The sequence below is a fragment of the Thermobia domestica genome, chromosome 6 (genome assembly GCF_964235325.1).
Source record: "Thermobia domestica chromosome 6, izTheDome1.hap1.1, whole genome shotgun sequence".
Taxonomy (NCBI): Eukaryota; Metazoa; Arthropoda; class Insecta; order Zygentoma; family Lepismatidae; genus Thermobia; species Thermobia domestica.
The window spans coordinates 126,448,376-126,462,321 of record NC_137459.1 but is presented as its reverse complement, the minus strand read 5'-3'; the positions used below and the strand labels follow the sequence as shown (position 1 = coordinate 126,462,321).

At 35.6% G+C, this 13,946-nt stretch overlaps 1 protein-coding gene across 1 annotated transcript in view; it reads left to right on the top strand.

Annotated features, from left to right (window-relative positions):
- Window positions 1–13,308, top strand: part of LOC145688188 (uncharacterized) — a 28,118-nt gene extending 14,810 nt beyond the window's left edge. The window contains exon 2 of the mRNA XM_081762059.1: window positions 8,188–13,308. Coding sequence (XP_081618185.1) covers window positions 8,188–8,575 — 388 coding nt within the window. The 3' untranslated portion in view covers window positions 8,576–13,308. The remainder of the gene's footprint in view (window positions 1–8,187) is intronic.
- Window positions 13,309–13,946: the final 638 nt, after the last annotated feature.

Genomic DNA, 13,946 nt, shown 5'->3' with positions numbered 1-13,946 from the left:
CAGTACACGACGATAGTCAAATGTACAGGCATATTCCAGTTCACTGTAGTGGGTCACCTTCACGAACTTGGGAAAATAAGCAGTTGCTGCCGCGTTGTGCCACGTGAGTTGACCCTAGCTTAGGCAGAGAAGAGTGGATGTGGCGACAACTGCTACAAAATCTGGATGATGTGAGTTTCCTGAAATGGATTGTCGCATGCGACGAAGAGGGTGTTTTCCCGAATATGCAAAAACAATGGTTTAACGAGGGTCATCTTCCAGAACCGGTTTTCAAACTGGGCCATTTCGAGTATAAACTCATACCCTGTGTGTGATGGAACTACGAGGGGGTTATTCACATCGAGTTCCTTTGTAACGATCATAGTATCAATATCAACCTTTATTCCGAACAGTTGAATCGGATGTATGCTGCACTACACCTGCATTCGTGCATTGCAAAAATGTGCCGCATTTGCGAACGAAGGCGCGTCCTGCTGCAACAGGGTAACACAAAACCACACCCTGTTTTTTTTAAAAAAAAGAAGAAGAAAAGAAAGAAAAAAAAACGCATCAAACTGATGTCACCTGCTATATACTCATCTGACTCTGCCCCTCAGATTACTGTTTCGGGCCATGGCGCACTACCTGAAATTGGAGGTTGAAATGGAAACGACTAACATCTTTGCCTCTGAGGACGGAAAGGTAGCTGCAAACAGTCTAACACGAGGGGGCTATACCTTGAATCTTAACCTGCTTTAATTGTACTGTAATAAATACAGAAGTGTCGTGTACCAAAATTTGCAAGATTTGACTCCTCTTATACAAAATTCTTTTGAATGCACAGTCTTGTTTAAAAAATCTTCTGCCTCCCTCCCTCCCCCCCATGGCTTTAGAAGACCATATTATCACAACGGTACGGAAGAAGTCCAAATACTTAGGCTTTAAATGGAGATTTTAATACAGTGAAGTCTGTTGAACTTGCATATGCTAGTTTCTACCTTAGAAAAGAATTATAACCCATGATATTATGATCTAGTACCATAATACGCTATCAAATTAGGTAGATCGTCAATATGGTAGATTTTGCTGTATATCATTGGGACGACTAGCCATTTGCAATATCAACGATATAAATTATTGTAATGTTTCTGAAAGGCCTGTTTTAGGACCTCTTGTTTTTTTTTACTATTTCTTTAAATTTCAAAGCACAGACTCTAGCTTTCAGATTTACTTTTTAACGAATAACGAATTCATGAAGTAACTACAATCAGGACTTAGGACAAAGCAAGAAATCCGTATTTTTTGTTTTATTAAAAAAAAAATCATGGCTCGAGATACAGGCCGCCAAAAATAGCGCTTGGGCACCATTTCACACGTGCGTATTTCGGCAGAATATTACAGTGTTTTATCTCGGGAACGGCTCAAGATATTTAGTTGCTTTTGTTCTATTTGAAAGATAATGATTTACCAATTTAAATTATATCTTCTGCTTGGGGATGTGAGTCCAAGTTCTCGCACTGTAACCTTCTGATATATATATATATATATATATATATATATATATATATATATATATATATATGTGTGTGTGTGTGTGTATGTCCGTCCCGAAAAGTTTGATTTTGTGACTTGATCAGTACCATACAGTACTACATGGTCTGAAAAGGTGATCTACTTCTGAGTTGAACAATAAACAATTGAAAAGTTTGCCACACATTAAAGCAATTTCTGTTACCACATTCTCACATGTTGGTCTCGTGAAATCAAAATCTAGTCTTACATGGCATTTTAGTTCTGAATAAAGATAGACAGCTTTCAAACATATTAAAGCTTCCACAATACATGTGTAAGCTCCAAAACATATTACAGATTCGAAAGCATACCATTTACTTGCACTGTGCTTAGAACTGAAATTAGCAATTCAGTGATTTTAAATATGTTCAACTGCATGAGCATCCTCCTTTGATACTGAGCGATACCTTCCTGTTGGGAACTAGGGCACCTACAATCATTAAAACATCACTAAGTGGAAGTAAGCATTGATGTTTGTGTTGCTGTCTCACAGGTGGAAATTTATATCCAGCAGCTGGTCAATGTGGTGTCATAAAGTTCAAGGCAATTTCATTTAACTCACAACTGGTATCTATAAACTCTGCAAGCTACCAGTCACAGTCGTACACAGAGGCCACTCAACATACCTCTTTGTAGTTGTAGATCTAAATATTCTGCCGTTTCTGAGACCTTGGTTAGACAAATTAAATTTCTTACTTCTGGCTCTTTAAATATAAGTTTGCCCACCACTATGAGCCCAAACATGTGACTTACGAATTAGTTTCACAGGGCTAGTTTGGTTGGACCATTCTTTTATTTTCTGCTGGCAGAGTTCTTCCACTTCCTCTTTGTCAACAGGACGAGGGCTGATGATGTGTATGACTTTACCATTCTTGTAAAATCCTTGACATTCTGAATTGCAACTGTAGCTGGGCTGGAAAGAGAAAGATTATGTTTTGTAGCGTGGTGCTTTAGCAGGCCCCATCACCATTCGCAAGACTCCTTCTTAAGACAAGTAGCACTGTATACCCACTCCATTGACACAAGCGACTTCGTTAATTCAAACAGTTGGTAACGATTTTTAAAATGGCTAGGGACACTATCATAAATAATGATCTTTTCTGTTTCTGACTGCAGCTGTTGAACTTTGCACACTGACAACAGTGCATGTACTGAGTCATGTCCTCTTTCATCTCTCATAACTCGAACACTTGTGATCTTGTTTTGAAAATATAACTCCTGTAAAAATTGAAACTTGGACATTACTTCAATGATACCCTTGTACTTGTTATGGCAGAATCACAAATCAGTTCTTAACAAAATCACATTAAGCACTAAACAGAATTGTTGAGCTTCTACATGTCTTTTCGCTCTTGCAATGTTTTGTTGTTGCAATGTTTTCCTTCAGATGGTGTGTTACTGCTTACACTGTTATTTCGCAAGTTTGTCAATGAAGGTATCAATGGCAACAGTTTTCTTAATAAGTTTATTTTCCTCCCATGTTGCATATGTAACCTTAGAAGAGTCATCTGCTATGTTTTTCACACCAAGCGTTTGTGAGGCGAATCTTTCCTTTCTATGGTAGTCACCACATTCCTCAAGCAAAGAAATCTCTCGTTGTACATTACAGGCTACTGACGACTTCACACATCCAACTAAGGTGTCGTATGTCACGCCTATGGGTAAGCTCTTCAAAATTACTATGCAAAGTTCAAAATCCATTCTCTCTACCACCCCGGGCGAAGTTCTGGCTCTCTTGCTATCGTTATCTCCACATAGATCACTTGGACCTGATAAAATTAGTCCTCTCTTTCTCAACAAAACTGCTTCAGTTATTGCGGTTCCATTATCTATCTTATTCAATAGATGCTTCAAGGAAGGGTATTATCCCACCAGTTGGAAACTAGCTCACGTGACCCCAATATATAAATCAGGACTTAAAGATCATGTATCCTCCTATAGGCCAATATCTCTTCTTTCTGTAATATCAATTATCTGCGGAAAAATAATCAAAGACAGGCTACTTAAATTCACCTCACCTTACATCCATAGTTCTCAGCACGGCTTTCTACCGAAAAGCTCAAGTCTCTCAAACTTAAGTACTCTTCTTTCCTGTGCAGTCAAATGTATGAATAACAATACTCAATTAGATGTTATCTACTTTGATCTCTCGAAGGCCTTTGATTATGTCAGTCACATTCATCTTCTTCATAAACTCTCCAATAGATTTAATGTACATGGCAAATTTCTCTCTCTAATCACAAGCTACTTGAAGGACCGTAAACAGAGAGTTGTTCTTTCAGGGGCGACTTCTAACCCCCAACCCGTGATCTCAGGGGTGCCTCAGGGGAGTGTGCTTGGGCCTCTGCTGTTTGTCCTGTATATGGATGATCTCTACACGCACTTATCAGCTCAACCTAGTGGCCTTCTGCTTTTTGCTGACGATTGTAAGTTATACAGAGAAATATCGTGTCTCCATGACACAATTGCTCTACAGGAAGACATAAATTACCTTACAGGTTGGTGTGAAATGTGGCACTTGAAACTCAACAGTAAGAAATGTGACAGTATTACTATTACTTTGAAAAAGTCTCCTGTTCCCTCCACATACCATATCAACGATTCCCCTATCACACATTCTGCTAGTCATAACGCTCTTGGTGTTATCTTTGATTCAAAACTCACCTTCTCTGACCATATCTCCTCAATACTAAAGAATTCAATGCGCATGTTGGGACTTCTTTATCGATTCACCGAACTATGCACTGTTTCTTCATTAGCAACTTTTTATAAGACTTTAATAGCGCCCAAGATCGAATACTGCTCTCCCATATGGGCCATGGCAGCACCTACACATCTCTCCAGACTTGATTCTGTTCTCAATTTCTTCATCGCTATAGTCCGTTTTCGTGTTCCTGCACTTCGAATATTATCTAAGAAGGAGCTCTTGCGACATCTTAATATTCAGACTCCTGAAATACGCAGAATTATCTCTGACCTGAAATATCTACATAAAATAGTTAATGGAAGCTTAAGATCGGAAATATTACTTCAGGAACTATCCTTACGTGTCCCTTCCTGCATCACCCGGAATACCCACCTATTCCATCTTGCCCGTCCTAGGTTGGCTGTTATACAGAGGTCTCTTTTTTTATAGAATACCAAACTGTTATAATCAAGTAACAACTGATGTAGACATTTTTTCGAGCTACCCAGTGTTTGAAAGAGCAATTAAACGAGCTTTGACGGAATAGTTTTACTCTTATACTCTTTTTTCTATGTTGTTCTTTTTTTTTTTTTTTTTTTTTTTTGATAGCATGTCCCTGTGTAAAATGGCAAAGTTATGCTGTATCTGGGAATTTGTTCAATAAATAAATAAATAAAATTGGCACAATACACACATAAGCAGACATCTCTAGTTGGGCGTGGAATCATCTATTTAGGTCGTAGTGCATAACATGTTGATCATCCTGAGTAGGCTACTAAACGTTTCTTCTTATATATAGCGAAAGTTTCTTTGATCTTGCGATCATGTTTCTTTTCCCTTACACAACTTTTTCTTCTGCAACTGCTATAGTATCTCTTTTGTTGGCGATCTAGCGAAAACAGTCCTATTCAGATAAAACGACTGTGTAGTTTGAACATGTGCTTCATTCACATGATGACCTTAATACGAATCCGGTTTTCCAAATACTCCTTTTGCAGACCTCACATTGCTTGTTTTGTCCACTGTGTATTTTGTTGTGGTGGAATGTGGTGCAACATTTGTACCTTTGTAAGCGACACTGAGATGATTGCTAAAACTTGCATCTTTTCATTGTAGGGTTCACACGATTCAGTAGATGAATTGATGTTTCACATAAATTTCCGATAGGTTGCATATGCTTCTTTGGTTGATTTTCATCTGAAGATAGAATTTCTTCTTTGAAGAGTTTGGTTAGTTTTCCCTCACAGAGCTACCGTAATTTCGCTGTATAGCTCACGACTGATCCATAGTTGTTACATGATATTTTCAATACCGTAATTGCAACTGCGGAATGGGCTTCTCTATTCAAATAAGACAATTGAAAATAGCCAAGTTAATGAAAATAAATTTTTAATTGAAATCCAATTAATAATAACACAAATGAAACAAAAGAAAATGTTCCGCATTCAAACGAAAGTGTGGCAAATTTTAAATAAATACAAATATATCTCGTTAAATGGTACGTACGCTACTTTGATCCAAACAATTTTATCTGATAATTTCCACAGTTCGAAAAAAAAAAAAAAAAAAAAAGAATGACATATCACCAAACCACATTATTAGTCACATTCATTTTCTTCCAATAGGATCACCGAAAATCAGTCCAAATAATTTCATAATTTCACCACTTGCCGATAATTCATTTACAAAACACTGTTATAATAAATCACTTTAATTTACTACGATATACTTGTTTTCTTGTAGACCGACTAGTTATTCTAAAAATGTTCATTTTTGATTAATAGAAAGTCCAAACACTCATAGCACATATACAATTCAACTGCCCACATTCTGAAGATTTTACGTTCTAAATTTTGAAGGTTACAATTTAGCTGCATCTAGTCGGTTACTTGTTGTTCTTCTGTATGAAGGTTCGTTCCTTATTTTTCGTATTCATACATGATAGATGTCAGCACTGTCAGCCTGCTACTACACACCCACCTGACCGCCAGGAGGCCAAGGTCAAGGTTAGTTACCATGAGAACAGAAACTAGTATTACCCATGACAACAGAAACTGCTCACGTGAAATAACTTCAGCTTCTTTCGACTGAAACTTTTTTTTTTCCCTAAGGATAACACATTTGGAATACAATCGCGCAATACTATGGTTTCACAGACTATGGTTTCTTAACAGGACTAACATTAACCTTTAACATCTATAGCTGATTTCATTCAGGAAGTGTAAACCTTCGTCTGTAGATAAAAAAATCTTCATCATCGACACGACAAGAGATTTCTTGTTTAGTGTCATTATTATTCTGTCAAAGCATTTAGGACACAGAAAGTCATCACTGGAAACATCCTGACTTCGAAACAAAACCTTGAAGTGAGCACTCTTATTCCCAACCTGGAGAAAGTATGTTATTTTACTAGTCTTATACATATATCATTCTTTTATGTAAATGCAAATAGTCAACACACTTCATTCTCTTGTGGCCCCAGTTAAAACACATTTGGAAGTCGGTTCTTTAGACAAAATACCCTACAATTCAGTTAATCAGCAGAACCCTCACAAAAACTTTCAGATAATGTTTGGCAACTTCGGTGACATGTTCTCTTTGTTCGCCTGTTGACAACTGAACTGTAAATTCATATGTCGTCCGTTTTATATGCTAGGCCAAACACACAGAATTATCTGGATCGTTCCAGAAAGTTCTGTTACAGTCTGGAATAATTTGGATGGTTTCGGATTGTTCTAGATGATTCTGACATTCTACAATTATCCGGATGGTTCTGTTACGTTCTGGGATTATATGGATGTTTTCAGAATCTTCTGTAAGGTTCTTTTACATTACTGAATAATTTGGATGATTCCACATTGTTTTTGAATAATAAAAACAATTTATCAGTTCCAGCTTTATTTAATTTATTGTTTTTATTCCATCACATTGAGCACATGATTTTTTTAAGTCCAAGGGTGGATTTTACAAAACCATTATGAGAACATCTAAAATTGGCGTGTTCTCGTTTTCAGGATATCCAGTACCCTTTGAAATACAACTCCTGCAAAATTCTTAGAATTTCTGGGATTGGTGCTTCTGAGACAAAAATAAATAAATAAAATAAAATTTAAAAAAAACTGCAATCAAGGATTAGCCACAGAAGTTAAAGTATAAACATTGTTTATAAAAACTGCTAAATTCAAAAGTTGAAGTTTCCCATTTCAAGGAATGTAGTACTAAACAACAGAAAAATAAATAAATAAATAAATAAAAACATTTGGGATTGGCATTTTAAAAACTTTTTTTTTTTTTTTTTAATATTCAAAAGGCTAGAGCACAAGAACTTGGACACATACTCCAAACGGGGAGTATAATTTGGATGAGTAAATTATTATCTTTTAAATAAAGCAAAAAGCAATAAAATATCTTGAACCATTGCAGAAATAGATCATATGAGAAATGGCGCCACTTTCGTGGCCTGTATCACGGGGCAGGAATTATTATTATTATTATTATTATTGAACAGAACAAATTTGTCCTGAATTTTTTAACATATATTAAATTCAATAACATTTGATGCTGTAAAAGTAACCCTAATGCTTGAATTGATATGGACTATGTCATTTGAATCCCTCCTCCCTTAGGGTACGCATTGCATTGCAATGATAAAAATTCGTAATGTCACCCCCTTAATACCAACCCGATAAGGGGTTAAACCTGGACCTAAACACCATTTCAAGTGTCACTAATCATCTCAGTGACCCCAAAAGCTATGGATTGGGTACTAATATCGGTAGTTTTCGATTATTTTTACGAATTTAGACCAGGGTTCATTTATGTCAAAAGTATCAAAATCGGTACAACAATCTAGGAGGAGTTAACTATCAAACATCGTTACATTCATTTTTATTTCTATAGATTACTTGATTTATGTGCATTTATTAAGAAGGGTGTATTTTTGTTTCCAGACTTGCTGAAGAAGAACTGCTAAGAGAAGCAAGACGCGGAGCCGTTCGAGCCTCCATATCTGGTGCTACAGCATGGAAGAGATGTCCTTTGCCGAAAACAAACAAGACTTTCTTACAAAACACCATAATTCAGACTATAAGTTCGAACAAGTACAAGGATTATCGGCTAGAGAAGTTCAAGGGACAAGAGACGGGGAGACAGCATCCTTTGTCGCTAAGCAAACACGCTGGTAGAAAGAGACACCACGAAAGGGAGAAAAGACATCATGGTGAGAAACAGAAGTGCACATCACCACACAAATCACAGAGTATTACATCGTCAAAAAAACACAAGTCATCACAGCATGAAGATAAAGACATGGTCAGAAATCATAAGGAGGGTCGGTAATTCAATGTTGCTGATTGTATTCTCACTTAAATAACCTTCAAATTAATTCACTCTAATTATGAATGGATATTTAGCTTCGTGCCTACTATTCTACCTTATACGGATCACACATAGACACTTTGTTTTTTTGTTTCATTTATTGTGGTATCTTTCTTTTTGTAATTAAGGTGGATCACTACCCGGAAATCAGTACATACACCTATTTTAGCTCATCCCTTAACTACTGTGCAATGAAACGTTACATATTATAAATATTGTATTATAAGATAGAGTTGTGTTTCAGCTACAACATAAGACACTGATTTATTTGGTTGTGTCTTCTGATATCGAAAAAGGTAACAAATAAAAGAAAATATTTGATTCGCTTTACAATAAGCACACAAGATAGCACTTGTTAGATCGTACTAGAAGTGCTCAGTTTTATGAAATGTTTATTTGTATGTATAAAGTATTTTAAAGTAACAATCTTATTACGAAATAGACATATTGTTTGACCATTTTTCGTGTTATGTTTCACATTTTATTTAAACATTAATTTACATTTAAGAAAATAGATTTTGAGAAGAAACTTGCGCAGAACGTCATAATGCGTTGTTGCCAAATTTGTACGTTTACTGTGATAGTCACAATAAGAACATCGTGGATCCTAGCGTTGCGGTTCGAGAAGCGGAACTTAGCTGTGAATTGCGGTAAGAGTCGAAAATTAATTTTTCGATTAAGTATCCCAGCAGAAATTCATCATTACTCTCTTTATTATTTGGCATTAATAACAATTTTACACTATCTGGCAACGCCGCACTATTTAGCATAGCACTGAGAACACCTAGTGATCCACCTTAAAACCTTAGTTTATTTGAACGAAATTTATAAAAAGTAAATTCCAGCTACACATGTATTAAAATGAATATTTAGACAATTTATTGTGATAAAATCCAATATGCTGAAAAACATGGTTTTGTGTTTGAGGGTGGTATATATAGTAAAACAGTGGTAATTACCTTGTCTGATTTCGAAGCTTTTCTCTCCAGAATGACATATGCTACAAGGATTATGGATATAGTATTAGGTTGCTGCGAATGAAATGTTTATTTGACGTCTCGTGGAAACTTACATCAGCAACATAACACTGGGATGGATTGAAGCCACGCGTCTAACAACAGAAACTCTGTAAACGTCTAGGAAACGGTGAGGTAGTGCGTTCTTGAAAAGGGTCGTATGAAAGTGTACCATGAACAACAAAATTACGAGTGATTTTCTTTGCAAATTTAAACTGGGACGTTCTGCACAGAAAGCTGAAAAAAATCATTAACAGTGCACTTGGACCAGGAATGGCGAATGAACGCACCATTCCCCGGTAGTCTGTAAAATTTCGTTCCACTGACACAGCATTGCAAAATCCCGTGGACACCGACCAATGTCATGTTTGGACGAGATCCTCAGAAGCAACGTGGAAGCAGAAGCTTCGTTAAACTGTTCGTGACATTGGACCAAATGAGTTGGCATACATCATATCACTGTCGTTCGGTAGTTCCATGATATCGGTAAGGTAAAAAAGGTTGCCACACAAGTTGAAATAGGCCAACAAAAATTGCCATGTGGAACTGTGTAGTTTTCCAAGAGTAAGTAAACGTTTCCTGCAGCGGGATTGTCACTTCAGACGAAAAATGAACTCCCTTTATCTATCGTAAACAACAGTTTCGTCAGTACAATAGTTGGATCCTGATAAAAGTTTAGGATGATTTTCTAAACCATCACTCCACCCAAAAATAATGGATGTTCCTCATATGGTGGGATGAATCGTCATATATTTCACAGGCGAAGTGAAATCACGAATCCAGATCGTTACATTGCTTAACTGCGAGAAATTTGTCAAACTTGTCGGCAAGTATCCAGAACGGTCAACAGACATGGTGTCTTTATGTTGGACAATGCTCGCCTACATATCGCGCAAAGGACGGTGCAGGCTCTCCATTAATTGCAATATGAAATCATTCCGTACCCACCATATTCTTCTGACATCTCTTCCACTGACTTGCACTTCTTGAAAAATCTTGATCACTTCTTAAGAGAGAAGAACTTCCCTTAACCCTGCACCACTCGCGCAATGTTAGGTATCAAGAACCCTCGCGTGGGGTCACAGTGTCCCCACTTTATATTAAACGTATTTTTTGTGTACGAAAAATGTTGCAGTAAACAACTAACTAATTGTTGGCCTTGAAGTAGACAATACAACAGACAGCTAGTAGGCTGGCCGGGTCAGAATTGCCAACTCTCTAGGAAAGCCAAACAAATAATATCCCTCTGGGGTCATATTTACCCCGCGCGAGGGATGCAGGGTTAAAGATCTGGTGGTGCAACATGCGGCTGAGGACTTCTTCACATTGTATGCTTCTTTTGCCTCAGAATCGAATTGCTGGCTGAGCGATGGCGACTATTTTGATTAACCAGGTATTTGAATATTTTATGTTAGTGGAGCTTTGGAGATTACTTACCTGTGGTGATGGGTAAATTCCCGGGAAGAAATTTTTCGGGAATATTCCCGGGATGTACAATCAGAAAGAAAATTGCATTCTATTACTATATTATGATTTCAAAGTTGAATTAATTTTTATATCACAGCATATTATTACTGTTGTCTACAGAGGATTCTTTAAAATATATGTTCTGAACGGTACCATGTTACTTTATTAACAGTTTATTATATTTAGAGAGTACCCATAAATGGATATTTATTCACAATATGTTCTATCAATTAAATATGTGTGAAAAAATTATATAGTAACAATTTAAATTTATATGTAAGTGGATTTGCTCAACTTGACTCTATTACCGATATTATAAACACATTAAATGTATAAATGTTATAAACAAATTAGGTTGGGTAAATGCTACAAGATACATGTCTCACCAATTTATCAACATTTGCGCATACATATTTATGTTCACAAAATTTGTAAGATACTTACTTATCTTTATATTTTAGCACGTAACATTGCCTTACACGACCTTTCATTCTACCTATTTCTCGAAATTCCATACGTTAATTCACATGCAAAAGAAGTCCGAGTACCTCTTCAAAAATTCGAGTCAGAGAGAGGAGACAGACCGACATCTAGTACTAATGGTGGTTCAGGGTTTATTAATAGTACTTCATCTCTATTTCTACATAATTCTAAATTGCTTTACAAAATGGTTCCTTTTCATCATTTGTAAATTAGTACTTTGCTAATTTTGGCTGTTCTTCAGCATTGGGGGCCAGCTTTTGCACCTACTTTTTTGCGATATTCTATTCCGATGCGGTTATTTTATGGTTTCATACGTTAAATTACGTTACCAACATTAAATTCAGACATCATTGCAGAGCGAGTGTTATCGAATGAAGGCATGGCACGTTGTTTTCTATCTTCGTTAGCAACAATTGACTTTCTTTTCTCACATAAATCAATTCCACTTACCTTTTCGTTTTGTATAAATCCCCTACTGCCCTAAAAAAAAAAAAAAAAAAAAAAAAAAAAAAAAAAAAAAAAAAAAAAGTGTTCGATACTTTCTTGACTATTTGAACATCACTATCAACTCATTTCTTCCGTAAATCATCCTATTTTTTGCTAGTTTTGGCCCCCCCCAATACTAAACAATTACCCTACTTTTTAGTGCAAATGAAAATGGAACTTTAAAAATCATATTATTAGTTATATAAAGTACCATCAAAGAATTTTAAATTTTTTAACCTCCAAATTCTTTAAAACTTAGAAGTAAATCATAATATATTAAAATAAAGTAATTAGCCATATGGTTCTTATAATTTGGAAGATAAAGTAAATTAATGGAAATAAATTCCTTCCCGAGAATTTATAGGCCAGGGAAAAAACCCGGGAATATTCCCATTTTTAAATTCCTTCCCACCGGGAATATTCCCACTGCCCATCACTACTTACCTGGGAGCGAACATTTAATTCGCAGCAACCTAATTTAATTTCACGTGAGCAGTCATATTGAAGAAAACGAACATTTGTTCTTATTTTAATAGATATATACTAACCTACAAATAAAATGTTTTGACGTACATGATCAAGGAAGAAAACAATAATATATATGTTATCTGTAACTCTGGAAGTAAGGATGTAAAGTTCCAGAAAGATACACATTTTTATTATTTTTAAATGACTGTGCATATCCGAATTGTGAGTTTTAAATGTCTTGTTCGTTGCGTAATTTTTTAACTACGATCATACATATAATATTTCTTTGCTTTCCGTCCCCACTTTTCATTGATCTTTTCCTGAAAAATTAAGGCGCTATATATCGTACCAGTTCAACCGAACTCATCCCATCTAGTTAAAACTTGCCATGGTCGTAGATTTTAACCTGATATACAAGCTTGTGAAATATTGTGGGATGAAGGCATTTGGCTACGAAGCTATGGTCCGTAAAATTTTGGGCCTTGGTTTTTTAAATACTATTTTAATACTTGCTTCAAAAATCAATGAAGGATGACAGTTTTCCGCAATCGGGAAACGTATACTAGTACAACTATGTACCGAAGAATGAATTTTTGTATTTCCTTTAAGGTAGCACTTTGATTAAAGTGTACATTTCGTATATATGCAACTGTAGTGGTTTGGAGTAGTTGCGTGAAATGCCCGCTAGATATTCATGTAAGGTAACGAGGTTTGAAGGTAGTAAAAGATTGGTCTGCAATTTTTTTTTTTTTTTTTTTTTTTTACAAAATGAAATCATATTTCAAATTGTGCGTCCCTTGGTTATGCCCTTTAGGCTAAAGGAGGTGGATATGAATGTATATGAAATTGGTGAAATGAGAATGTAGAGTGAAGCAGAACCCTCAAGAAAATTGACATGATGTTGTCCACCACTTTTTTACTTCAGTATTATATATAAATGTTGCTAAAGAGGATTTAGTGAAAATGTATTTTAAAGGAAATGTTTGTTTTATGGACAACCTTATTAAATAATGTGAAGTTGCTGTTTCATATTCAGGAAACTACACTTCCATTTAATCTCAGTTCCGAAGTGTGTGGTTACATGACTTCCCATAGTACCTGCTGATTTTATTTAATTTCATATTTCAAAAATACTGATAAACAAAACGGTCTTTTGATATATTGTCAAGAATGTCTTATACGGGTTTCTGTGGAAAGTTCACATATTCCACTTTGAATCTAGAAGTCATTAAAAAAAAAAATAAAGAATTGAACATGTTAGTTCAAAAAAGGCAATAAAATAGAAGCAAAAGGAAATTTCTGATTATTCGTATTAGAATTATTTAGACTACTATTTGTAAAGTCTTCACCATTTCCAATATGTACATTTGTATTTTCAATAAAAAAAGATTAAATTTTCTATTATTGAAAAA